Source organism: Chenopodium album, chromosome 21, assembly GCF_948465745.1.
Source record: "Chenopodium album chromosome 21, dcCheAlbu1.1, whole genome shotgun sequence".
In the NCBI taxonomy this organism is placed as follows: Eukaryota; Viridiplantae; Streptophyta; class Magnoliopsida; order Caryophyllales; family Amaranthaceae; genus Chenopodium; species Chenopodium album.
In genome coordinates, this window is record NC_137854.1 from 4,659,373 (window position 1) to 4,687,296 (window position 27,924).

General features: G+C 34.9%; 3 protein-coding genes across 3 annotated transcripts; all 3 read right to left on the bottom strand.

Annotated features, from left to right (window-relative positions):
* Window positions 1–1,149: 1,149 nt before the first annotated feature.
* Window positions 1,150–9,280, bottom strand: LOC145600893 (polypyrimidine tract-binding protein homolog 3-like). The gene is made up of 15 exons (XM_081656753.1): window positions 9,119–9,280; window positions 8,732–8,810; window positions 8,555–8,626; window positions 8,030–8,106; window positions 7,081–7,159; window positions 6,037–6,169; window positions 5,791–5,855; window positions 5,662–5,711; window positions 5,511–5,552; window positions 4,331–4,382; window positions 4,095–4,152; window positions 3,977–3,990; window positions 3,441–3,545; window positions 3,188–3,331; window positions 1,150–1,778 (listed from the first exon to the last, which is right to left on the bottom strand). The coding sequence occupies exons 2-15, from the start codon at window positions 8,786–8,788 to the stop codon at window positions 1,389–1,391; spliced, it is 1,338 nt and encodes a 445-aa protein (XP_081512879.1). The 5' UTR covers window positions 8,789–8,810; window positions 9,119–9,280; the 3' UTR covers window positions 1,150–1,388.
* Window positions 9,281–15,048: 5,768 nt separating this feature from the next.
* LOC145602724 (protein FAR1-RELATED SEQUENCE 5-like) lies at window positions 15,049–16,942 on the bottom strand. The gene is made up of 2 exons (XM_081658892.1): window positions 16,385–16,942; window positions 15,049–16,248 (listed from the first exon to the last, which is right to left on the bottom strand). Exons 1-2 carry the CDS (start codon window positions 16,940–16,942, stop codon window positions 15,049–15,051), a joined length of 1,758 nt encoding a protein of 585 aa, XP_081515018.1.
* Window positions 16,943–20,543: 3,601 nt separating this feature from the next.
* LOC145601462 (uncharacterized) lies at window positions 20,544–27,892 on the bottom strand. The gene is made up of 13 exons (XM_081657481.1): window positions 26,990–27,892; window positions 26,311–26,389; window positions 26,136–26,192; window positions 25,826–25,881; window positions 24,507–24,732; window positions 23,424–23,510; window positions 23,261–23,335; window positions 23,055–23,138; window positions 22,571–22,635; window positions 22,292–22,484; window positions 22,111–22,199; window positions 21,191–21,305; window positions 20,544–20,831 (listed from the first exon to the last, which is right to left on the bottom strand). Exons 1-13 carry the CDS (start codon window positions 27,691–27,693, stop codon window positions 20,790–20,792), a joined length of 1,872 nt encoding a protein of 623 aa, XP_081513607.1. The 5' UTR covers window positions 27,694–27,892; the 3' UTR covers window positions 20,544–20,789.
* Between the last annotated feature and the right edge of the window lie 32 nt (window positions 27,893–27,924).

Below are 27,924 nucleotides of genomic sequence, written 5' to 3' on the forward strand. Positions count from 1 at the left end.
TTGTAGATGGATACATCAAATTTTTAATTTAATCTATTTTTTAATATTTGAAATTCAAAAAACTTTCTTGGATTTTTTTAACACATAATTAAATATAAATAAATAAAATTATTGTTGTAATAAGTAGTACATAATATTATGGCACAATTATATTAAAAATCTGATTTACTATATTTTTTTGTACTTTAGTTTCTACATTTGCCAATTTACTCCGTATATGTTATGGAAAGACATATCAAATCTCTTATATATGTACTCGTATTATTTTGCTATCTTTTTATTTATGTACTACGTATAAGATTTGTCAAATCTTCTATTTATGTATTATTTTGCTATTTTCTATTTATGTATAAGATTTGTTTGCTAAAGATTTTTTTTTTTTTTTAAAAAAAAAAAAAAAAACCTAAAGGACACACCAGAAAATGACACGTGTCATTGCTGGTGTGTCTTTTAGTATATAGTTATTGATTGTGGATGTTTTTGGATGATTGACATTTGGATTTTGTTGAAGGGGTGTTTGTGTTTCCTTTTTGGGTGTATATTCTCTATCCGTTCTTTAAAGATATTTCCGTGTTCCATTTGAGTACGCTTATAAGGTTTGGAATATTACATTTACTTCGTAGTTTTATTAATTGATAAGAAAAGGTAATTGTATTGACAAACGAATGTCAATGTCACACGTATACAAAAGGTTGTAATCGACAAATTAGGTGTGTTATTATTACGAAAATATTATGAAATTAAATTCTAATTAAATTTTAGTAGTTGAGAGATTATATTTGTAAGTGCAAAAGTATTGATTAATCTAAAAATGGTCGAGAGTTAAAAAAACACTCCCTTAATGTCCTTAATCATCCCACTCTGGCTGTACACTACTTTCTCCATCCCAAGGGACAAAGAGTCTTTTTAAAACATTCTTCTCAATTATGTGAAAAAAACACCTCATTTACTAAATTTGGGTTCAATTGGATGATCAACTGATTTAAGTAGAGCATGAACAAGGCATAGCCAAAGCATCGAGATGCTTCCTCGATAGTTACAACATTATATCGCCTGAAAATATGAGAAATGTCTATATCATAAGTACTACCTCCGTTTCGCATTATCTGCAACAAAGGAATATTTTATATCTCACAAATAATACCCCTTTGTTGCAGATAATGCGAAACGGAGGTAGTATATCAAACCCATAATTAGTTTCGAACAACACATATGTATGTATAAGTTCCTCAATGCGACAAGCTAATAAGCTATAGAGACTATGGAAGGCAAATAAAGGAAGAATAGGGAAGTTTTACAAAACAATGTCCTGATAATTAAAAACCGACAAGGTAACAACCAGAACCTTTGCAGAGGAGCGTCTTTCAGATCTGAGCAGCCTATATCTTTCATGTGCTTTGCGATTGGGAGAAAGAAATGCGGATGATTGATCCACAAACTGAAGTAGCATGCTTGCAAACGAGGGCTTCAGTTGCCTCTTCTTCAGTCTCGAATAAAACTAAAACTTGCTTCTTGCCATTTGCTTCAAAAATCTTGGTGCTGACAACCTGGCCATGTTCCTCCAAAAGGTCTACAATCTCCTCCTGATTTACATCTTCAGGGACACTTGATAGGTGAATCATTTTTGTGGGAGAACAACAATATTTGTAGTGTTTTGCAGCATTATGGTTGAAACGATTCAAGTTTGAATTCTGGTAATCACGGGTGTCTGGAGATGGTGTTATGTTTGAATACTTGGAGAAGTTAACCTCTATCCATTTCCCAAACAGCAGCGCTCCCTGAATTATCAAGGATAAGTGAAGCAAACAATGTAGTCATAGCAAAATGCATATGAAGTCTAAACAGTAATAAAAAGTACAGACCATAGTCATCAAGCACGTCACATATTCTTGACTTACTCAGACAGGAATAGGAAGAGAATTGCATACTCCGCAAACAAGTGCTGACCTTCCAAGAGAACTGACTTCTAAGAATATTATTGTAAGAGTAACTCAATTTTTTATTTGGTAATTGGTGAGATCTCAGGAATAAAGCAGCACAAGCTAATAATAATACATACAAAGAACAGAACAAAGTTTAAAATTATATCAAGTATCGATTGTGCATTCTAAACATCAGATGTGATACAGCTTACTGTAATTCATGCAGAAGATAGTAGGAAATCAACAGACTTTGCAGGGAAAAAAAAATCAACTAAGAAGCCTTGTAAGGAGTAACTCAGGATACTCCAAAAGAAATTGTTCACATAATAAAAAGGTGCACTAAGTTATTATTTTGCCCTTGCAGAGCAGATGGGGGACAATATACAAATGACACAACTAAATTAAAGCAGCTTTCAAATCCAGACTTGGCCCAATGACAAGGTGCACAAACAGATATTTCTGTCATTTAGAGGTATGTCGTCTTTGCCTTAAGACATGATGATTAAGGATGAATAAGATGGTCCTTGACACTAATTATGACTCTTAAGGCCCTTTGGGAACCCTAGGATGCATAATCTTGCCATGTGAAAAAATGATGTATGGAAGCCAAATTTGAAGGCTATAATACACGAAATCGGAGCAATTTAGGAGGTGTCGGGACCTGGCGTCAAAAATTCACATAATACTACAGGATGCATCGCGGGTCATATAATGTTGTTTACGACCATTAGTCGGTTAAATAAAGGCCCTGTGAAAGCTTATAGCCAATACAAGAGGCGTGTACGAAAACGGGTCAATTGGATGTTTAGAGGCAAATTGGACGGTTCCACCCACCCACATGGACTCCCGAAGGGTATTAGGGTCTATAAGAAGCATCTCGGCAACTTTTTTTTTCTGAGTCAAAAAAAGTCAGAAAATGTCCAAAATTGAAGGCTATAATACACGATTTTTTGGGCAATTTAAGAGGTTCCGAGACCCGGTGTCGAAAAATCTCAAGATACTAGGGGATACATCACAGGGTCATATAATGTTGTTTTGAACCATATATGATCATTATATGTTGTTGTAAATGTCCGTGGTAATTTTAGTACTTGACCCAATTTTTGTCTTAAAAAAAACCTATGACGCATGTAGTTTGTCCTTATATGTCAGCGTAGATTTACAGTTTACTCAGCACTTGTTATAATCAGGAAGAAAATAAATGAAAACACTACCTTTGAGAGACTTGCAATAAATAAAAAAAAGAGCCCAATTTCGATTCAAACCTTTAAGAAGTTAACAGCCAATTCAGCCTGAAAACCATCAGACATTTCAACAAGTGCATGATCAGGTTTGCCTCGGAGAAGCTTGATCCTTATAATGTTGCCATACAGCGAAAATAAATTGAACAACTTGTCTTCATCTATTCTCTGACAAACAGATTTGTCATACAATCAGTTAAAGGAGAAAAAGAGGGAGAGGGGGTGGGGTGCTATTGAGTGAAGATCAATTAGGTGGAGAGGCAGAGTATTGACTCACATCAGGATTTAAATTAGAAACTATAACAGTACATCTATCATTGGTCCCACTAACACCTGGAGGGAGGCCGCCAGCAAAAGCTGACATAGCTGCAGAATTTCCCATCTGGAAAAGCGACAAAGAGCATTATAATACACAGCATCAAAAACCAGTACAAATCAGGACAAAGTTTCTTTTAAGCGAAAAAACAACCGAAGTAAAACTGTAAAACAAACTTGCAAGTTGCAACACCCCCCCCCCCAATTTCTCTGACCGGGCCAAAATATAAATTTAGGAAAAAAGAAACCCTCTACTTCGCGATTCTTCCATGCATTCAGTGAAGAGCTTGATATTATATACAATTAATTGTTTTTATAAAATACTCAGTTTAATCCATTGATTGAAACGGCCACAAATAACAAGGAATAGGAAGAGAAGAAGGTTTTCTTTAAAAAAATAATTTTGAAAACAGGGAACATGATCTTAAAAATATAAAATCCAATTTATTAATATAGCCACTCTAATAGCATTCAGGCTCAAGCCAAAGAGATACAAACCTGGCCATATCCAGCTGCAACAAAGAGAAAAAAATCATAATTAGAATTTTCTCCAGAGTCAAGACTTAAATAGTAAAAAGAAATCCAAAGTTTATTATATATTATGGCAATTATGCACCTGAACCACTCCCAGTAGCTTGAAATGGATATACTCCCCCTGCATCACCATAACCAGACTGTTGCCAACAAAACCACGCACAAAAATCAGCAGCAGATAAAACTTGGGCATCATTCTTGGTCACTGAACCAAGGAGAACAAGACTGAGTAATTTCCTCCTTTAGATTCTAGACTAGCAGGAGAGATGCCAAAATCAAGATAGACCAAACAAGAAACAAGCAAAAAAAAATACATACTTGTGAATTTCTGCCTCTCTGTTCTGTAGGAAGATTTGGGTTGGTAAAATCTCTGCCCAATCGGGAAAAACATGTCAGCCAGATCAATCAAATCAATAAATGCACAAAGCACATCTTGAATTTAGAAAGTTCATCCCATGGCCAATATTTAACGGTTATCTTATGTTCTGATATGCAAATATCTAACATGCATCTCATCAATACTCAAACTACTATTAAAGGAAAAAATTCCTAGAAAACAAATCCATGGTGATTTTGTGCCCAAAGTATCGTTCTCAAATCTCAATAATGATTTACTCTTCTTCGTTTCAGCTACTCATTCTCATCAGAAGTTAATAATGAACAAAAACAATTAATTTAGCATTAGTTATAATTTAAATTTGATCACATGTAAAAATATTTTCCAGATACTGAATAAGTCCCCCCCCCCCCTCTCTGACAAGAGTAAATACGCAAGTCCCAAGAACAAAAACTGCCTGAAAGCCCTGACAGAATACATGCAGGGAGTAGAAATAAGCTGGGAAGAGGAACTGCAGATGGATCCAAGAGCCACCAAAACTTGACAAGAAAAGATTGTTACAGAATATGGGGTGTGGGGGGGATAGCTGAGGCTAATCCAAGAATGAGACTTATTGAGGAAGGGAATGGAAGGGAGAGTAGATGAGATGGAGGGTTCACTTCATACAATTAGAACATTGTTTCATAGTCTTTGTATCATAGAATGCGTCAATATTTTACGTTAAGTTAATGCACAGATATACTTTGTACATAATTAAAAAAAAAAAAAAAATCTTCCTGAATCTATTTGCCTGATTAAGGCAATCCACACACACGCATACACATTTCTTAAATTTTACATTAAATTCTAAATTAACTACTATTACCTCTAAGGATTCAATTCATCAAGCTAAAGTTCTACCAATAGATACTTAATACTTTAAATATGATAATTTGCTTACAAGTAGTTGCTGGAAAAAATTAAAACAAAGCAAAGCAGGAACAAGAATTGCATTTCATTCTAGAAAACAGAAAAAATACATACTCGTAATTGTTTTGAGCTAAACAGCGACACTTAAATCAAGTCCACAAATCTCAAGATAAATATATAAACCTTGATTACCATCATACACGTTATATTTAAAGGTAATAAGGAATATATTCCTAGATTATTCAAACTGACCTCGAGCGATCATTATTGAAATTCACTTGCAACTCTGTGAGGCTGCAATATAAGGAAATGACAGACAGGATAAGATATATATTTTGTGTTTAAAAAGCATATATGGAATCACATTTCATGTTTCATGATGGTGAGAAAAATAAAGCCTTACTTTGAGTATTGTACATCTAACTGACAACAACCGTCATATACATTCCGCCCCTGAAAAATGTACAATTTAAGAGAATCCAGAAGGCAAGATACATAAGTTTTCTTATAATAATTTACAGAAATAACAGACATGAAGGGCACTCATTGCAGAAGCAGCACTCTGCCGCGTTTGAAACTGGATGAGAGCTTGATAACCTACACAAAATAAGCAGGAATGAAATAAATATTACTACCTTTTGGATTATACGGACAAAATGTGGCAGTGGAACGTTATTAAATATTCTGAAGTTAACAACAATTATAAGCAAATAAATCATGGTAAGTGGATGAGTGATCAGGATAACTACAAAAGGCAAGACCAAAGAAAGAAGCTAACCAGCTGACTTCTGGAATGTAACAATTTTTTCCACAAACCCATATGGAGAAAACACCTGATTGAGAACATCAACTGTCATAGGATAGATAACTTGATGTATACTGACCAAGAGTATACGATTTGGCTGTCCATCCTGCCACAGCAAAAGGGGAATTATACAGAGGTGAATAACTTACATGCTGTGATATACTTCTGAACTTTTATTAAAACCAATGATGTACCATAGAAGAAAAAGAGTTCATTGTTAGCTTTGCTGCTATACAATAAAAGATTTAACTTAAACCCACCCAACCTTGCTAGACAACCTCTAAACAACCATGAGATGATCATCTTAAGTTGAACCTCAAGGAGTGATGAAGAAAACAAAATGTGAACCTACATGAAGGAGGCATCAAAATGCCTTGCAGTAAATATTACTTGTGGTTGTGCTCCTTGGAGTAAATGTGGAATGAATTTTCAAATGAGAATGAGAGCCCTGAAGTGTATAGAAATTCAAAATAACTTTTTTCTTCTCCCTATCCCCTTCCTATAATTTCTCCTAGATCAAGCCCCTACACCTCAAATTAAAAAGGATGCAATAACAAGGCATCCCCAGATAATTGCAGTAAATTAACGAACAAAATAGAGTTGAAAAGTATTTTGTTTACAGATAAAGGTTATAAGAAGACCCTTGCTAACTCTCTGCATCTCCATTGACTAGATATGTGAAATATTATGTCCATTTAATCTTAAAATGTCAGGAGGTACTGGGGCAGATCAGGATGATTTACAAATAAAGAATAAAGAAAGGTCAATTAGAGTTATTTATTTGATTTATTCGTCCTTATCACACACTACCATTCAATCCACACAATTTAACACATAACTCACAAGGGTGACATAAATAGTGTTGGTTAAGCTAGATCATGAGAACACCTGAATTACAGCTTCTAGCATGAATGCATGATCATAAAAAATTTAGCTCTATCCAACCAAAGTAACATCAAGGCATGCAAATTTCCCACACCAATTAAATCTTACTAAATTTATATGCTAGATACAAACCGTGTCGCTTTTACGTCCTTGAGTCTGATCTGTTGTCAGTTCTTGGTGGGAAGAAAACTGCATGTAAACATTTCGGCCCCTAAGAAAGGAGGATATGGTAAGTACAGATATTAGAATCCACAAAGAAGCCAAATAAAAGGTCCAAGAAGAGGAAAGGAAATGGAAATTAAATACAGATAATCAGAAACATAGAAGACACTAACAACAGGAGACAAAATAGATTCTAGCTTTATAACACACTTTCTATGATGACTGTTCACTGTTCAGGAATCTGGATAAACTTATCGCTTATCAGACCTAATCACACCTAAAGGTATTGAGGTGACTAGAAAATAACAATGAAAGACAAAACATAGGTAACTTTTAAGTGCTTTGAATTGACCTTAGATTAGGTATGTCCATTTGCTACTTCACATAGTTCACAATAAGAAAAAGGTGCATAAATTTTACTAAGCCATGAAATTGTCAATTGCCAATTGACCTCTTACAGCACCAATTTCTCTCATCCTCGAGCTTCTCATCTCATCATACCCTACTAAGTCTCTTATTCAGTGACCTTGATTTCATTATGCTAATTTTGTTACATATGCAAATCTTTATACATATGCAATGACTCTATGTTGCAATTTAGAAAAAAATACTTGCAAGGTGGAAAAAGGAAGGCTGCAAAACAAAAAGAAATTGAAGGCAATACATCTAAAATACTATTATTAATGAACAGCTTGTCTAAATGAAACCAACAACCGGAAACAACTTACAACTAAACTAGTGATAGCAACACCACATACATGATTCAATGCAAAAATAATCATCAAATATTTACCAATTAATGGACCATTAAAGATTCACCAAATGGTTATACTAATGAACCATCAATAACTCTACCATGTAGCACCATAAGAATCGTAGGAAGATGAGTAATTATACAGAGAAAAAACAAAGACAATACCTAACATTCGGCTGAGTATTTGTATAGTAATCCACTAAATTTATAGCTGATGCCAAATCCTGAAGTTGCAAAAGTGCCTACAACACAAAGAATAACATTTACAACATAGATACTTAAACTCTTAGTTATGCACAACGAGCCTACATAGAAATTAAAGGTGTATGCTGCAAACAAGACCCCATTAACCAACTGAAAGGAAACCTAGGAGTTAGGTGGTCATCCTTGGTTGTTAAAACCGTTATCCATACAATCATAAATATACTTACGTGGTAACATTGTCAACCTACTCAAACAGCAATACGGATTACTCAAGGAGAAATAAAGGCAAAAATAGTACCTAAATAATACTTAAAATGGGGGACTTGTTCTATTTAAGAAGATACAATACTTTATACCTTTTCGGGAGTAACTTCAAACAACTCGCAATAAATTAGTGTAAGACAGTGTCGTACATTACTATCTCATCTACTTAGATTACTACATATAGACAACATAACACCAAAAATAAGAAAGAAAAAAAAAAACCTGGTTCTTGGTACGTAGCATCACAAGCTTGGTGACAGTCCCAAATGGTTCAACCAATTGAAGTAAATCATTCTGTGAAATTCCATTAAATCCAATAACCATGAATTATTAAAATCACACATTCCACATTATACTAAAAATCATTAAAATAAATAAATAAAACCAATGGGGTGTTACCTCAGTGATTTCATGGCCCACATTGCGGACATGAATAACTTTGGAGGTTTCAGACATTCTATTCAACAACAGTTATAACCTACAATCACACAAAATCACCATTACAAAAACTCTGTAATCCCCAAATAAAGAAACAAAATTAGAAATCAATAAAAGACTCAATCTTTTTCATATACATTAAGTAACATCTAAAACAATAGATAAAAACCCATCAAAAAATCAGATAAAGAAAATAAAAAGACATTAATATAAAGCTCAAAACATTAAAGGGGTTTAAATATCAATCAGATTAATAACAACCCAGAAAACACCCACAAAATTTATTCAAAAAAATTAACAAAGAAAGTAGTATCTATTAAAAGAGTGACTGTAAAATGAAATACTCACAGCTAAGAGGAGAGAGAAAGTAGTGAGATTGACAAATTTGTTGATCAGAAGAGAGAGAAAGAAAAAGGGTACGAGGTTGAAGAAGAAGAAGAAGAAGAAGAAGAAGAAGAGAAGAGCAAGAAAGTAACCAAAGCCGCGCCCTCCAAATGTGAGATTAGGGGAATTTGTGAGGATCTCTTAGTAAATGCTCCCAAAATCCCAAATTAATTTTTCTTAAATGAACCTGGTCCACAATAACATTATTGTGGACCAAAGTTGTCACGTGACTTTACTCAGCTGGCTGAGTTTACTCTCCTCTCTGCCTCTCCTCTCCTCTCCTTTCCTATTTTCTTACATATTAATTGCTCCAAATTACCAATTTAATTCTTTCCTTTATTTTGCCAATTACTCTGACATTTTCTCTCTCTTCCCTTCTTCCATTTTCTCTCTCCTCAGCTCGAGCTCATCAATGGCGAGAACCAGAGGAGGTGGTACATTTCAACGAAAACGCGGCCTCCGTTCTTCTGCTACAAAAGTCGACGAACCACAACCTTCAGGTAATCTTCGTTTATTTCTTTTTTACTGCAATATTTAGTTGATTAATTGTTGTTTTCTTTAACTGAAATTATTTGGATCAATTTTGTATGAATTTTCGTTCAATTTTGATTGTTTTTTGTTTTGTGATTCAATTTTATTGATAATGTGTTGTTGTCGATGATTATTTGTGTTAATTTGAACTGGTTATTTGTTGTTTTTCTCTACTTTCAACTATTTGTATGAATTTTTGTTTTAATTTTGTTTTGTGGTGAAGATCTAGGGTTTTGCTATTTTCGATTTTTATTTTCTTTCAATTTTATTGTTTCCTGTTTTTCATTCAATTTTATTGTTAATGTGTTGTTCTCGATTAATATTTGTGTAAATTTGAGTTGATTAATTATTGTTTTTGTTTAATTGAACTATTGTTAATGTGTTGTTCTCGATCTAGTTTTTTGTGAGGTTTGAATGTAATTTTGATAGCAATATGTTTCATGTATGATTTGTTAATTGTGCTTTATATAATAATTATAAAAATTGTTAAAGGTTACTATAATATACATTTTGATTTCTTTTGTATACAAATGTTGTCAAAGGATTGAAGAAGAAAACTAGAGCTAAAAAGAAAAAGAATGCTCCTGAACAAGATGTTTCCAGAGAGCTTCATGAGCATCAGGCAACTGGTTCACCTTCATCTCGGCAAAAGAGAACTCGAGAAGATGAACCTGAATCTAGCGTTCGCGCTACTGCTCTTGTACGTGTTAAGAGGCAAAGGACAAGAACAAATGCAGTTGAAGCTGGTGGTGATGTACCTATGTAAGTAACTTTGTTTACTTTGTAGTGTTCTGAAAAAATTAGATTCAACGTGCATGTTTGTGTGACTTTGCGTTATTATTTCTATTTTGCAGATTGCGACCATTTAAAACTAAATGTAGGCCTTTGCAATTGGTTGACTTGATGTCTAACTTTACTGATGCTCAAAAACTTTCTGTGAATGAAATCGGCTTTGGAGGGTTGTTATCATTGAAATTGAAAAGGAATCCTACTAGTATGTATAGGTGGCTAATTGACTGTTTTGACTATGGTAGCTGCATGTTTTCAATAGACAATAGTAAGGAGTTTGTGGTCACTGAATATGATGTTTATGACGTATTTTGCCTTCCTTTGAACCCTAATAATGTTGAGGAGATACCTCGATCTGCTAATAAAAGTAATCCTGACTTTGTTTTCAAACATAATTGGAGGTTGAATTTTGGGTTGGCAGATGAAAATGACCAAATTCCACTTAATTTGTTAGAGGATAGGATACCTACTTTAGATCAAGGTGGTGATGAGTTTAAGCAACTCTTTGTTATGCATGCAGTATCCTCTTTTCTGGCTCCTACTTCTAACCGAACTGCTGATCTTAGGATTGCTAAGGCAATTGATGATGTTGAACAAATTAAAAATTTGAATTGGTGTAAATATGTTCTTGAAAAACTGTGTGAAGGTGTTAAAAGTTACCAAAAAGGAGAAATTCAAAACTGTTGTGGTTGTATTTTGATGTTGGAGATTATTTACTTTCATAGGTTGAGATTTAGGAATGTTGAATTAAGTACTTCTTTACCCTTAATTCAACATTGGAATGATGAGTTGATTAGGGACAGAATTAAGAAGGAAAAGTTGTCGAAAAGTTTTGGTTCAGGGATTTTGCTCTGTGATGTGTATCCTGTTAGTCGTAAGCTGAATTTACAGGATGCTCCCGTATGTACTACAGCAGGAAGTGTGGGAAATGTTGAACATGTTAGGGAGGGTAATGATGGTACAATACAGTTTAATCTCCCACCAGGTTCTATGTCAGATCAGGAGATTCATTCATCTGCTATTGATGTAAGGAATTTCTGACTTTTATTCCTTTTTTTTTTTTTTTTTGAATTATTGGATTTGATTTCAATATTTATACATGATTTTTTTAATCTCTTTGCAGCCTGTTCATGAACAATTTTTGTTCATGAAAAGAGATATGAATGTGATATCTTGTTTTTACAATGACAAGATAAAGGAGATGCTTCTTTCACGCCACAATGAGATTCAAAATGCTACCGGTGTTAATGATTCTCAGGATGATCGTTTTTTTTTGGATCCTCAAGTTCAATCTGTGATTGATGAGATCTCTGAACTTGCTATTTGGGTGACAAAAATGCCCGAGGTGTTGGATCAAGTTTCTGCATTTGAGCAAAACAAGACAAATGAAGGGAGGGAGGAAATTAGGGAGGAAAATAGGGGAACTTTACCTGTGATTGGCTTTGAAAATATTATTACAAATGGAGGGTCCAGGTGTTCGATTTCTTTAAATTGGAAATCTGATGAAAGGCTTATTGTTATTTCACACTTTTTGAAGTCAAATAACAAGGAAATGAAGCTATTGGATCCATTAGTCTTAGAGATTGTTGACTATTGCATTATCAATGATTCTTATTTGCCTCCTAAGTAAGTAAGCTTTTACTTGATTACATTGTTTTTCTTTTATTTTTTTATTTATTTATGAAACACTTTTTTAATTCTTATTTTATATTCTTTGACACAGTGAACTATTGGTATGCTTTCATGAAAATCATTTGATTCAAAGGCAAGAGTTTTACACATTAGGAGAGCCTTCTGAAATCATGAGCAGTAGTATTTTGGATTGCTGGGCGTTGCTTCTCAATGAAAATCAGAAATTTGTTAAGGATGGACCTCGAAAATTGTACTTTGGTTCTTCAATTAGTGTGAGTTTTTTTATTATTTCAATGTTTATACATGTGTTTACTTTTCACTTATTTTTGTATTTGTTTAAATGTTATGAAGGTTACAATAGTAGAAGCTGCCTGCAGTGATGACAATTCACAACTAGTGGACAATGTATATCAAGAATTGGAGGATTGGATGAAAATAGCTCATGATTTTGATTTGTCAGAAGTGGAGCTGGTAATACTTTCTTTTTTTGATGCTATGATAATATAGTTCCTTTTTTTATGTTGTAGTTACCTTTATTTAAATGAGAGTGCATATTGTAAAATACTCTTAGAAAGTCTACATTATAAATTTTTTGTGACCTTAATTATCAGTTGATAAAGGGTGCCATTTTTAGTTTGACATTTTCAGAATGAATGAATGGTTTTGAATTGAAGAGTATCAGTGGGTGCCATCACTGGCATACTTTATGACTTTCAGATATATTCTCTATGAATAGAAGGGGACGATTTTAGAAATGCACTTATCCAACTCTTCGCCCTTTAGCTATTGATTTGATTTTGGCTGATCTTGTAAACAGTTGCAAGCTTGGTTTGTGACCTTAATTATGTGTGTTTTGGTATGTATTAACTCCTATATGTAACACTTAACTACTCAAAGAACCTGTGTACAGAAAAATAATTTCAAATAAGAGAATTTGAGGGAAGAAAAATAATTTTGCTAATTATGATATCTTTGTTGCAGATATTTTTACCTTGTCTAAGTGGCAATCATTATTGGTTATTTGTGGTGAATTTGACTCAAGGAAAAATTCAGTTTATTGATAATCTGAATTATGATGAGAATGGTCGTAACTTCTTCAAAAAGTTATCTAGTCTCTTGGTATTACTTTCTCACTCTTCCATATTTTTACTATATTCTTGTCTAAAGGTTTTTACAGTGAGTTTTAGTAATTAGGATTTGGACAAATGTGACTGTGATCTGATTATATGATTTTTTGGTAGTGTGATATGATCAGTACCTTCTTTGATCAAAGACTTACTCAATCTGGAGCTATGGTTGACTATGCTTTGGAGTTTCCTACTTTGAATTGGAGATCTAGCAAAGATAATTCAGATTCTGGTGTTTATACTATGATGAGTATGCTTTTATTCAATGGAGCTGATGAGTTTAAATGTGAAATTTTAAAAACAGTTATGATTCTATTCCTTTTAACTTATTTCTTTTATTTCTTTTAATTAATATCACAATATCTTATATCGATTATATATTTTTTTTAGGCTTCAAATAGGAAGATTCTCCGGGTTCAAATTGCTGCATCTTTACTGTTATCTGATATGAATGAAGCTAGATCAAATGTAATTGGTAAGGTGGCTGAATTCAAACCTGATAGGCAGCATCTTTCAAAAGAGGTTGAAGAAAGAAGGAAGAAAGAGATTGAGCAGAGGAAGAATAAGAAGAAGCAGACTGTAGACAAGAAGCAGAAAGGAAAGGCTTAACATTGTGAAACTAATTTTTAAACTTAGTTGTTATCATAATTTTTTAAACTAAGCAAAGTACTTTGAAGAATGTATAGCTAATTAGTATTCATTCAACTTTTGTGTAGGTTATTGAATGAAGAATGGAAAAATATTCATTTTGTGTAAACAAGCTTTTGCCAATATATTATGAAAATGGTATATTGTTTGTTTAATTCAATTATTAAAGATCTCTGTTATCTTATGTCACTATATGTTAAAATAAAGTCACTATATTATTTATAAGGTCATTGTTTGGTTCAAAAAGGTCACATTTACCATAGATCACTATATGTTAAAATAAAGTCACTATATCATTTATAAGGTCTTTAGTTGGTTTAATATGTCACTTCATTACCATAGGTCACTATATGTTAAAATAAAACCACTATATTATTTACAAGGTCTTTGTTTGGTAATAAAAGGCTACTTCCTTTTCAATATTTTATAGTGTCAAAGGTATAAGGACTATGTTTTAAATTAATGGTAATTATCATAGGTCACTATATGTTAAAATAAAGTCACTATTTTATTAATAAGGTTACTATTCTAAATATAAAGGTAACTAAGTCAAAATTATGGACTATGTTAACTAATGGTAATAAACTAACAATATATATAAGGGTATTATATAAAGATTACTATATTAAAATAAAGATCACTATATTGTAAAAAAAGATTACTATTCCAAGAAGTATATACCTCAAAATTAAAGGTTACTATGTTAATCATAAAAGATACTATATTATAATAATCAGTATTTAAGATTTAAGCATTTCAATTTCTTGATTTGTTATATGTTGATCACAGGAAACATTGAAACAGCTTTAACAACTAAAAGGAGCCTTCTGTGTAGGACCACAAACTACCAATTAACAACAAGTTTAGAGAAAAAAGGTTTGTGTATAAGGTATTACAGTACTCATGTGCTTTATTCCTTGTTTCTTTGAAAAGCAATAATTACAATTAAGATCAAATCAAAAGACATAATACTATAACAAAGGACACTATGTCAATCATAAAAGACACTATATCATAAAAAAAGACACTATATCTTAAAAAAAAAGAAACTATATAAGTATTTAAAAGATATAAAGTTTCCAAGAATGAAATTACAAATAAAAGGTAACCATGTAATAATTCAGGTTACTATGATAAAAAATATTAATATTTGGTGTCTTAAAACTATCAAAGCATATACTTATTATTAAAATTTGGTGTTTTGGCACCAAATTCTCTATGTTTCCTCCTCTTCCCCTTTTTCATGTAGTCATAGCTTCCTGGAATCCTTTTATTTGATTGGCCTCCTTTAGTTTTTGCACGATCTGGGTCTAGTACTTGAACCACATTAGACGAAGTTGCTTCTGAATTTTCTTCTACACCTGTAGTGTTCTCAGAATGGTTGTCAGTTGACTTCATAGCAGAAATAATCTCATCAATTGCACTTGAATCTTTTGCATAGCTTTCTTCTAACACTTTCCTTGCTTTTTCAAACTTGTGGCTCTGAAGGATTAAACTATAATACTTCCTCACCATGTGTAGCCGCCAGGGTGTAAAGTTGTTTAATGTCCCCTTCTTCCTTTGCTCTGCCTCAATACTCTCCCAAACTTTATCCTTAGCCACTTTAGTCCACCTGATAGATATGTATTGCTCTGGGATTTTTTCAACAGAATGCATGTGTAAGATTCTAAGGCTATGGAAGCATAACCAACCTGACTCTTCAAAATTCTTGCATGGACATTGAATTGTTTGGTTAACAGGATCATAAGTTACTGCTTGAGTTGTGCCATCTCTGCCTTCAAGGTACACTTGGTAAACCATTTTGTCTCCATTAATGAATAGCAGTTTAGTTTGTGATCCAATGGCTAGGTTGAATTCTTCTTCAAAGTCCCTGAATAATGTATGTGTATAAACCTCAGCAGCATGTTTTAGTAAGGCAGACATTGGATAGCTTGAAGTAGGAATTGATTTTATGCTATTGAACTCATAAAAATCCTCATTCCTTCTCCAAGTCTTCACTGTGTTCTGAAATATGTTGTAGAATTCTGTCAAACTTGTTTTCTTGTTTGCTTTGAATCCCACTGCATGATTTGTGCTCTCACTTCTCTGTGATGACAAGATTCCCGCGGAGAAAAAGTCCTTACTTAGAGCTGTTGACCACTTGTGCTTCAGTGAGTATAACCTTTTGAACCAACTATTGTTTTTCAGTTTGTACTTTGTCATCATTGAATCCCAACATACTTCAAACTGAGCTTCATTAATACAACCACTCAAACATTTCATGAAAGCAGCTTTGAATGTATCATCACTCTTCAAAACTCCAAATCTTGTTACAGCATTTTGAATCAAGTGCCATAGACATAATCTATGTCTAGTATTTGGAAATACCTGCACATTTTTATACAGTTACTAGAGTTTTAAAAATGGTTACTGCATTTAAAATAGAGGTAACTAAATATAATTTCAGTACAAACATATTTATATGTAGTGGTATTCAAAAAGTTCCTTCAAAAATAGAAATTACCTTTGGTATTGCTTTTGCCATGGCTGCATCTTGGTCCGTAAACAGTGAGACAGGACATTTACCACCCATTGCCTTTTTGAAGGTCTCAAATAGCCACACAAATGAATCCGTGGTCTCATCACCAATAAAAGAACAAGCAAACATAGTGTTCTTCCAGTGGTTATTTATTCCTACAAAGGGTGCGCAAATGAGGTTGTAACGATTCGTCCTATAAGTGGTGTCAAATACAGTGACATCCCCATATATTTTGTAATCTTCAAGCATCATGGAATCCCTCCAAAACAAGTTACAAACCCTTCCTTCTGTATCCAACCTTACTCTGAAAAAGAAGTTAGGGTCCTCAGAATAAGCTTCTTGTAATTTATCACAAACTACTTGAGAATCTCCTCCTTCAATAGCCTTTATTTTCAGTTTATAACAATAATTCATGTGGTCTTTCACTGTATGACCAATAGCATCTTCTCCTCCAGCTTCATTTGACATGTAATTAAAGGATTCCATAGGTCTTAGTCCAGATTCTTGCATGGCCTCAATTGCTTGCCCTTTAATTCCAGTCATTGCACGCTCTGAACGGTGGAAATGATTCCATTGTGGTCTAGTGAGTGGATGATTGTGCACCAACACATGCTGAACTATCTCAAATTGCCCCTCCTCATTCAATTTTGCTATTATCAAAGCATTACAGTTTGTCCTTGTTATTGGAACTCTCCTACTTTGTCTTGTTTTTTTTTTAACTGAAGAACTCTCTTCTGTCAAGAGTTCTTCTGGAATTTTTTCCTTCTTTTTACCAGAATTTCTTAGTCCGGCTGCAGAACATACAAAGAACTTTTTGGTGATGATATCTTTAGTTCCAACTTTGCTTGTTTGTTTTGCTTTTCTAACACTAAAACCAACAGCAGCAGCATGTTGACAATACAATTCATGTATTTCCGCAAGTGTTGCTCGAGTTTCTCCTACTAACCAACCACTAATCTCATCGTTATTACTTGCACCTGGTATTTTTTAAAAAAATAGATCACTATACTATCACTAAAGGCAACTATGCTACTTAAAAGTGGCTTTGCATGTCAGAAAAGCTTTAACAAGCATCATATAATTACCATGTATTTGTTTTAAAAAAATAGATGACTATACTATCATTAAAGGCAACTATGTTACTTAAAAGTGAGTTTGCATGTCTATAAACCTGTAATTTTCAATCAACATAAATTACGCATAATCGCATAATTCACAGTTGCATAATCGCATAATTCACAGTTGCATAATCGCATTGCATAATCGCTTAATTCACATTATCAAATTAACAAAATACCTAAACGCCTAATTTAATTTTCCAAACAAACAATTGCATAATCGCAATTCAAATTATCACATTCTAAAATTAATTGCATATAAATATATCGTATAATACCTTGAGATTGCATTAGAGGTTGATTTTCCTCATGAACTTCATTCTCATCCTCAGCTTCAATAATAGTTTGCTCTTCATCTTCAACAGCTTCGTTCAGATCGAAATCGATGACATTGATATCAAAGTTTTCTATAGTGTCCTGTATACTTTGATTTAGATCCATTTCAATTGATTTTATAGAAGAATTCTCCATAAATTTTGAAGAAATTGATTGATTAGTCTGAAAATAAACCCTAGAATTGAGTAGAAGTAGAAGGAGAGAAATGAAAATTGAAGCTCTGGGAAAGTTGTTAATGGCGTCGAAAATAAGGCTTGGGAAATAAGTTAGTAGGCTGTGGCAGAAGAGATATTAGTAAGCTTGGGAAACAAGTCAGAGGGCTGGGCTGGGTTTTGTGGCAATTGGCACGTGAGACCATAAGGTCCACAATAAATTTATTGTGGACCAGGTCCACCCAAGAATTTTTGATCCCAAATAATGCTAGTTGTAGTAATAATCCTATGTTGGCTATGTAACATTAAACACCATAATTAAGTGCTTTGTATTATTTAACCTAAGTACAAAGTACCCAATTAAATACAATTATACGATGTCATATAAAGTGGTCAAGTTCGTCCTACATGAAAGATTGGTATAGATAGGGTTTTATCTCAAATATGTTGAATATATTCTTCTATATTTAACCAATTATGAGTTTTTTTTTTTTTTTGAAGGGGGAGATTAAAATTCATTAATAATAAGCCATACAGCACTTACATAAGAGATCGTAATCGAACAATACAAAGACAAAAGAACCAATTACAAGTTCGAAAAAAAGGAAACTACAGTTGCACTCGCAAAATGACATTCTGAAGTACCCTTGGCTCATGTAACGTTGTCCTATGCAGCCTCCTGCAAGGGGGTCTGGCAATATGTTGTAGTTTCTGACGTGAACCTTCATTGGCTCAGAATCCCGTACTCCTCGACCTGAAATCAAAATTGGTGTCGTACACTTCACCATAGACAAGACAATCTCCAATTCAAACACGGATTTCGGCATGGAAGCATAACCCTTTAGTCCAAACCAACAGAAGATCCAACCGAAGCCCCATGGCCAAAAAACCCGGCTTAAATCCTGCACCAGAAGATCGGTACACCGATCTGCAAGCCCCATGTCACCCAACCACACCACACAGACAGAACAAAAAACAAAACTAAGAAACACACAAAGACTCCTAAAAGAAAAAACAGGAATAAACTTAAAAACTAAGACAACGAACAAAAACCTAACAACCCACCCCCCCGCCACTCCGAGCACAACCACCAAAGCTCCGAGGTTCACCAACCCAAACCACATGCCGCCTAACAATAGGACCCCAGCCACCAAGGCCCGCCCGATAAACCCATACCCCCCACACCCCTGAACCGCGGCAGCGACAACCCTACGCGAGGGACTCAGAGGGATCTCCCTCCCCGTTCTCGAAAACAACGACGCACCGACGGCCAAAACGGAGGAGCATAGCCACGACGGGGAAGCGGCAACGAAAACCGGCGGTAAGGCCGGAGAGGAACTGGAACGGCCGTAAAAGGGAGACGGAGCACGATGCTAGGCCGGAAAAACAAAACACCACAACGAAAACTAAAACGCAAAAAAGAAAGGGAAAAAACAAACTAAAAGAGTAGATCGGAGGCTCGCCGACGTCCAGGCATGGGCGGTGGGCCGCACGCCGGCCGGCGAGCCTCATGGCTGGAGAAAATTAAGGGGAGGCGATAGGGTTTCGGTGGAGGAGAGGTTAGAGAGAGAAAGAGAACCAATTATGAGTTTGTGACACTTATATTTACATGAAATTGTACTATAGGAACGTGTACATATTGTGATACATCACACATTTGAGCGATAAAAGTTGGTAAGTAGGGTTGGATTAGTTTAAAAAACCAAAGTAGAGAAAACTAAAGCTTGACAAACATAATAATTTTTACAAATAATCTCATTTATTGTTTCATAATTATCAATGTATCAAATAAATATGAGAGCGCAACCGTAATGGTATAAAATTTAAATGAAAGTCTTCTAATTATTTCAGTTGTTATCGACTTATTGTAGCATTTTGTTATCTTGCCCGCATATTCTTAAAGTTTGCCCGCATTAACGATGAAGACACTCTTACTTCAATACTTGTGTTTCAAACAGGCTAAGCTAGGAAAGGTATACACCTTCCAATATCCACTAGAGGCAATTTGGAGAAATTGATTTTGGCACACCTTTTATTGATTTTGGCACACCCCTATGTGAGAAGAGCATAGAAAAATGTGCTCTCACATAGGGGTGTGCCAAAATCAATTAAGAGTATGCCAAAATCATTTCCCGCAATTTGGGAGAGGGAATTCACTCACCTTCCCTGCCAAAATCCCAAAAAAATTGTCTGCACACAGTAGTACACTAGTACGGAGTACTCCGTAATTTTTTTTTCAATGATCAATTGACCATTACATAGTGGTATTTGTGGCAAACTGAGTATTGGAGGCAGTATGTCTAAAGAAGAGAACATGGGAGTCGTAGACTCGTAGGGGATAAGTAAGGCTACTCTTACAACAAATGCAGAGTTAATGCAGACAATTTTGACTAATGGCAAATAGTGAAAAACACCTTAAAAAGAAATTTTTTTGATAGTAATCCCCAGCTACATATACGCGCTATAATTTTGACCACTAATATCTTTAATTATGCATTTGTAAAAAATATAATGTACATTAAGATGAATCCATCAATCTTACTTATCAACATTTTATCTTTATTATATAAAACTGAAAAAAAGGATCGAGTCGGATATTCAGAAATGGAGGAAGTATATGACAATAAGTACATATAAAGCATAGTGATTCTCATTCCACACCACATTACATTATCTCAAAGCACCCACCACCCAAAGAAAAGGAAAAAAATAAAAAAGATTAATTATCACTTCTAACAATCCAACAGTATCCAAGAGGGTTAAAGCCGCAATTGTAATGAATCTTCAAGTAGCGTCTCCAAACTTTGCTTCATAATCTTGAGGTTGCTGCAATAAACCAAAAGTACAATCCATAAGATACCTATGACAAGAACGGATAATACAAAATGACGATGACAACATGAACACCAATCAATACCCAAGGGAAGATTTAAAAGCCTCTTCTTTTATCATTTCATCTAGATGACAACATAAAAACTCATAGCTTTCACTAAACCAACACAAACAAATGGATGATATAACATCCAAAAACTTAACTCAAGAATTCTGTACAGTTAGTAAGGAAAAATTATGATCCTCCAAAATATTAATATAAAATGGACAGAAAAGGGATTGGAAACAATCGGATATGTAAGCCAACAATGAAAGGGTTTGGGAAATCGAGATGTACATCAAAAATGCATTACCATATAGATGGCCGTTATCAACCTACGAGCAAACCATCGCATATGCATTCCACCCTGGGCTTTCATTGCAGCTTCCTTGGTGTCAAAACGAAGGTAGACATGACCAGCACTGTGTCTGCAAATCAGAAAGCAACAAATTCATTACTGTTGAGCAACAAAGAATATTTGTGGCACCAAATGCAACCAAAGGGCTTATACAAAACAATACAGCCAAAAGGAGAAAGCACATGAGACAACAACATAATATATTCCAATAATTACAACTTTACAATGAATTGACAAATCAATTATTCAATCTACTCCTATTAAGGAAAGTTGATTCCAACATCCAAACAAATGTATAAAAAGGTCCACCATCAATGTTTTTAGTTAAATGCGGCAATATTTCAATTTTGGTTTCAAAGTAGCAAAAGCAAATGTCTAGTTGCTACAATGAAATGAATAAAAAACCTCAAATGTTTCATAAGGTTGTTGCACAGTAAAATTCTCCGACTACCATCTAACCACACTGAAGTAAAAATTGTCATTTCAAGACAAAAGTTTACTGCCTCAGTCTAAATTTGACAGCAGTATACTGGACTGGATTGATGATGGTCCAACTTGGTTCACAATCTAGTACTCCCTAAGCGATATCCTACCATGTAATTACACTTCACACAAAGTGAAGCAGTTTTTTGACCAATCAGCATTAATCAACTTCCCTTTCAGAATTATTGTATCAACTACATTTCACTACAGGCAAAATGAAATTTATTGGTCACAAATAAGGTTTTGTTCTCTTCACCTTATTCTTATTAAAGTTACAATTTATAACAGTCATAATCAAACTAAACCACAGGAAAATTCAACCCAGAACTTATAAATTTCAGATCAGAGAACCTTAAATAAGGTGAAGAAAACAAAGCCTAAGTATTACATACTTGTCAACATAGATATGTCTAACTCGACCGAACTTTGAGCATTCATCTTCAACATCTTCTTTAATGTCCAAGTCAAACTCTGGATCAGTCTGCACACAGTAATAATAATATCAGCATACACAGTAAAAGTAGCAAAATAGGAAGGGGGCAACAGTTATAGGAGCAAAGCAACAAAACATACCTCAGTGGCTGGATCAAATAAATTTTTCAACAGAAGACACTCACTAGGGGTGCCTACAGCTTCAGAAGCAGGGGTAGGAAGGAGTTGGGGAGGGAGTGTTGGAGCAGGAGTGGCAGAATGCCCATTGAACAAGGAAGGCGTCTGAACAGAAGATGTAACACCAAGCACTGGCACACCAAGAGTTCCGGCAAAGCTACATACAAAACAACAAATATTACCTCAGGATAAAAGAGGAGAACGCTTGTAGAGGTGGGGAAAAATGCACTACTAAGTACTAACCTTGAAGCTGTACCACTGCGGTCCAGCTTTTGCATTAGCAAAGCTCTGGACTGAGCATTTAAAGCCTGCAAGATAACAAGTATACGTCAATTCATCTATCCATGACAACCAAAAGGCCTCAGCCATAAAAGAGAAAATAATCTCAGGAAAACTTTTCATTGTCACTTCTCATAGCATTCACAAACTAAGTAGCTTATTTAAAATTTCTGTTAACAAAACTGAAAGCCATATTGCTTGACCGGTGTACTCGTCAGTAAAGAACTCTTCCCTTCAAAGACAAGCTATATCTAAAACTTCATGAACTGTATGCCACAACATGAAAGCCTTTTGTCTGAATTTCTCTTGCCCTTTCACAAAGTTGATAATGCCAATTTACAAGCCCAAATCACAATTGCTTAGCAATGACTACTACAGGGTATCATAACAAAAAACAGTGCACACATTCGAGTGATTTTCAAGCAGAGATATCATATGTATAACTCACCATACCACCCCCGTCATCATCATCGAAGTCCGCTGCAGTGGTTCCGGTATCTTGTCCACCTACATGTTCGGTGACAGATGAAACCTGCAATATCCAGACAGACAGATCTATTACAGAAGGAATACAAAGAGGGATAAATATGTACAAAAAAAAAGTAACTAGTCTAGACAAAAAAATTACTTCCATTAATCATAGCAACATACTACCTTAATATATCTGCCAGCAATTTCTATTTTCCCATTTAAACTTTGCGCTGCCTTTGCATGCTCAACTTGAGCAAACTGTCAATTAAGAAAAATATCAGCTGAAATACAAAGCAATGCTTGAATTGGAGAGGCTAAATAAGATATAAACCAATTTTTCACTGACTTGAACAAACCCAAAACCTTTGCAGTGTCCAGTCTCAGGATCAAGGGGAAGTTGCACCAGCTCCACAGGACCAAATGATTCAAATATCTGCCAACAAGAAACAGAGGGTAGTAATCACATCAGCATATTATTATAGGAATAAGCTGAATAACTCATTAAGGGCCAAAAGGAAATAAGGAAAACAAAAGATTGGTAAAAAAAAAAAAAAAAGAAAAAGAATAACTCATTAAGGGCCAAAAGGAAATAAGGAAAACAACAGATTTGTAAAAAAAAAGAAAAAAAAAGAAAAAGAATAATTGGTAAATGTGTAAATTGCAAAAGCAACTCACAAAGAATTTTTTTTCATCAGGAAAGAAATAAAACTAACATAAACAAAATAGAAAAGCCCCTTAATTTAATACTCCGTATAAATTCATATTCCAAAACTGGAGATCTCTAGAGGCGTGATCAATTGATTAAACTCCCAAAATAGTTAAGGCCAACTTAATCTATCAAAGCTACAAATTATGGTGATTTTATAAACATCCGGTTACTCTGTCCTCATGTAAGCAACTTTCACCCAGCATACCACTGTTTATCCTTAAAACTGTACAACCATAACATCAGAAAAATCAGAATCAATTAAAAAAATAATCACAAAGTAGAGTACTCCCCACTTATGGGATTAAGCCTTTGGTTGATTAATTGATTGAGAGTACTCCCAAGAGGCTAAGCCCTTAAAGAAAGATACCATCAGTCATCAACAAGTCCAGGATATTGTTGCAAGACGTATATGATAATTTTATCACATTTACAGGTTATGTACAATGTAGCCTTCCACTTTGAAGATGTCATAATGCTACAATGCTACATAAAATATCAGCTGACAGCACTTTTCATTAATCTAGCATGTACTCACTACAATTTAACTCCTTCGCAAACATAGTATTTCGGTATTTCCTCAATATACAAGGATCCTTGCCTATCAATCAGTGCAAAAAAAAACAAGACAGTAGAGGTCGCCTGAAAATGGACTGTATCAAAGCATAGGAATAAAAGATGCACACGGGACACAAGAACATGAAAAGAATGTTAGAGATTCACCTTACGCAGTTGCTGCTCTGTCATATTGAAGTGCAAATTACCAACATACAACTTTCTATCAGTCGGTCCATAAGGGCCTGTAACAGCAGTGCCAGTAGAAGCTGTAGATTGGACAAGGTTCTTTTCAGCCTCGGAGGGTTTGACCATCACAGGCTGCCCAAGGAATAGCTGACCAGACATTGCAATCGCCATTGGCACAGACATAACATCAAAAAACTCAACATACCTGCATATCATCACGAGAATTCACTGTAAGATTACCAAATAATTGGATATGCAGAAAATTCAGGCAGGACTTACGAAGAATTCAGATAAAATTGTGGTGAACAAAATCCATATGAGAGAAAGCTGAAGCTGAGCTTCTTTTCAAGAATCTGATTTCTCAAATACAAGAGAAGGTTAGATAAAAACCCAAAACAATCAAGCAATAACATAATGTTCAATGACACTGGTAGGAATGTAGGATTGAGAAAGGTTAATAAAATAAATAGCAGAATCAGGTATGCTATGGGTCAGCAACATTTCACATAGAATCTGAAAAGCGTATCACAAAGCCAAATATCCTTCTCATTGATCATGCATTCAAACCCAATTCCACAAGTACATAGATAGCTCAATCACCATACCGGAGCATACCCCACCCTAACAAGTAACGGTACAAAAATGGACAACCAAACATGGCAAACAGCACTGCAAAGATATAACCCAACCTTTTCCCTTGATCATAGCACTGTACCAGGTTTGCAAGACTGATTTCTGAGAACAACAAGAGGTGTATAAATTTCAGATAAATACAGGTTGTTCAATTGCAAATGCCTTAAACAAGGCTCAGATGTTAGATTTCACACTAGTGTTACAGTAAATTGATTGATGAATCAGCTAAGATTTAACTAGGACACCTAGCCTCTTATGTCCTGAAGGCCTCGACTTTACCATCTTAGAATGGAGTTTCTTCAGCAAATCCACCTTTACAATGATGTATCCAAAATAAAACTTACCTAAATTGAAACAACTCCCAATCAGAAATGAATATGAAAAATTAAATAAATACCATTATACCAATCAATCTAGGTCCTTAGAGACTGACGAAGAAGTAAAACGAAGAGTAGGCTCAGGTTCATGTCGTCTACCTTTAGAATGCTGCATGAATTGTTAAACATGAGAGCAAGGTATTCCCATCATCCCTCATCATGGATATCTTTATCGCATTGCTAGTTCATTTAAGAATAAAGTCAAGCTTGCATCTTAAAACAGCATAAGCTACTAGCTATATATAACGATGCATGCACCTAGAATACTAGCAACAGATAAGAACATACCCAACTCCTTTTGAGCGCCTTGAATTTCGGTCCATGATAAGCCTGACATCCCTCACCTGCAAGAGACATTAATTGTGACAAATAATAAATAAACAGTTGATGAGCCTAAATAGTTCTCTAATTTTAAAGTAGATATTTTACAAGTAAATACATCAAGCACCACAATTGAAAAAAAAAGTACCAAGTCAACATCAAATATGTTAAACACAATAATAAAGATACAACAACTAAGACTTGCACATAAATAATAGTATTATTAGTATACAACTATACAATATTGCATCAGGAATAATTACAAAGTGTCATTTACCTTGCCAGCTTTCGAGAAAAATTCATAAACATCTTTCTCAGTTGCTTTAAGAGGCATCTGTAAACAGCCAGTACAGTAAATGAAACACGCATCAGAAATCAACAAACCACTTGAAGATCAATTAACATAGCAATGCTGCATAGGTAGCTGAAGAATTAGATAAAAGGACAGCCACCTGGTATGCAAAAACAGTTCTCTGATCCCTCTCAGGATCAACTTCAGGCTCCACTACTTCCTTTTTCTCTTTGAATCTCCTGTGAACCATAAAATTTATAATCAATATACACAAATAAACTAACATATAGGAAATAAAAACAAGAACTATGACCATTCTACAGCCACGATGTTGCCGCTGACCAATTTCAATGTAAATATCAATAGTATCATAATAACTCTAAAGAGACTCCAAGGTAGAAATCTAGGATGGGGTGCTTAAATTCACTGTAACATTGTTTCCATTAGAATCTTGAAGTAAAAAGCAAATACATTTCACTAAACCCGAAAAATTCTAAAGTACAGCAAGGTTAATGAGGCATTTTGATATAGTTCTTTGTAATTCGAAGCCAGATAATTGTAACCTTTCACCCAAGATGAGATTCTTGTAATTTTGCCATTCCAATATTCCCATGTATGAATTAATCAATAAAGACAATTTCACAGGAGCTTTTAATTTATATGGACTATGAAATTTCAATAGTTTAAAACAAACAACCTCTATGTAAAGATTTGTAACAAGTTCATCAAGCTATTCCACCAGAAAATGACACCAATGCCAAAACCAAAACTATGCAATTTAATCACAATATCAAAACAATGCACATTTCCAAAGCAAGAAGAATGGACCAGCAAGCTACCTGGACTCAATCTCTCTAGCCTCTCTCTCCCTCTCCCTGATCACGTCTGGCTCCCGGCTATCATGCCGCTTAGACCGACTACTGCTTCGCCTTGACCTATCCCTATCCCTATCCCTCTCCCGGCTATCATGCCGCCTAGACCGACTACTACTCCGCCTCTCCCTCTCCCTCTCCCTGTCTCTATCCCGGCTCACCTCTCGCTCCTGGCTATCATGCCGCCTGGACCGACTACTACTTCGCACCTCCTTCTCTTTCTCCACATCACTCTCCTTCTCCTTCTCCCTATCAGACTCCTCTTTCTCCTTCTCTCTCCTCTGCTTCTCCTTCTCCCTCTCCCTCTCTCTCCTCTCCTTCTCTCTATCCCTATCTCTCCTCTCCCTCTCTCTCTCCTTCTCTCTATCCCTTCTCTCTCTATCTCTATCCCTGTCCCTATCTCTGGGTCTCTCTTCTTTCTCTCTCCTCCTGTCCCTGTCCCTGTCCTCCCGCTTTCTCTCTCCTCCACCCCCATTCTCCTCCTCGCTTCTCAACTTCTTCTTCTTCCTCTCATCATCATCGTCTTCTTCGCGATGATCATCCCATTCTTCTTCTCTCCTCTTCCTGTACCCTTTCTCTCTCTTCTCCCCGCTCGCATCCTCCTTCTTCGATCGACTCTCTGCTGTTTCTTCCACCGTCTTCTCCAAGTACTCGTACTCGTCGAAATCCATTGAATTTTTCTGGGGACAACGAAATTCAATTGATTGAGGAATTCACAGAGTTTAATTTGATCAGAATTGTAATATTCCAAACCCTAATTTCGATATGGAGTTTGCGAAATTGGGGTTTTTTTGACGAATTGTTTATTTTAGGGTTTAGGGGGTTTGAGGTTTCTGGAGGGAGATTAATAGAAATTGAGGCTGTTAAAATGTATTTACCGAAAAAGGCTTTTTTATAGTTTT

Coding starts and splice junctions, on each gene's coding strand:
- LOC145600893 (XM_081656753.1), bottom strand. CDS start 8,788: ATGTCTGAAACCTCCAAAGTTATTCATGTCCGCAATGTGGGCCATGAA. Junction 5,856..6,036: donor TACATTCCAGAAGTCAGCTG/GTTAGCTTCTTT, acceptor TATTTTGTGTAG/GTTATCAAGCTCTCATCCAG. Junction 5,553..5,661: donor TTAGATGTACAATACTCAAA/GTAAGGCTTTAT, acceptor CTTATATTGCAG/CCTCACAGAGTTGCAAGTGA.
- LOC145602724 (XM_081658892.1), bottom strand. CDS start 16,942: ATGACTGGAATTAAAGGGCAAGCAATTGAGGCCATGCAAGAATCTGGA. Junction 16,249..16,384: donor TGGCAAAAGCAATACCAAAG/GTAATTTCTATT, acceptor AAAAATGTGCAG/GTATTTCCAAATACTAGACA.
- LOC145601462 (XM_081657481.1), bottom strand. CDS start 27,693: ATGGATTTCGACGAGTACGAGTACTTGGAGAAGACGGTGGAAGAAACA. Junction 26,193..26,310: donor GAACTGTTTTTGCATACCAG/GTGGCTGTCCTT, acceptor GGCTGTTTACAG/ATGCCTCTTAAAGCAACTGA. Junction 22,485..22,570: donor CGCAGTGGTACAGCTTCAAG/GTTAGTACTTAG, acceptor TTTTGTATGTAG/CTTTGCCGGAACTCTTGGTG.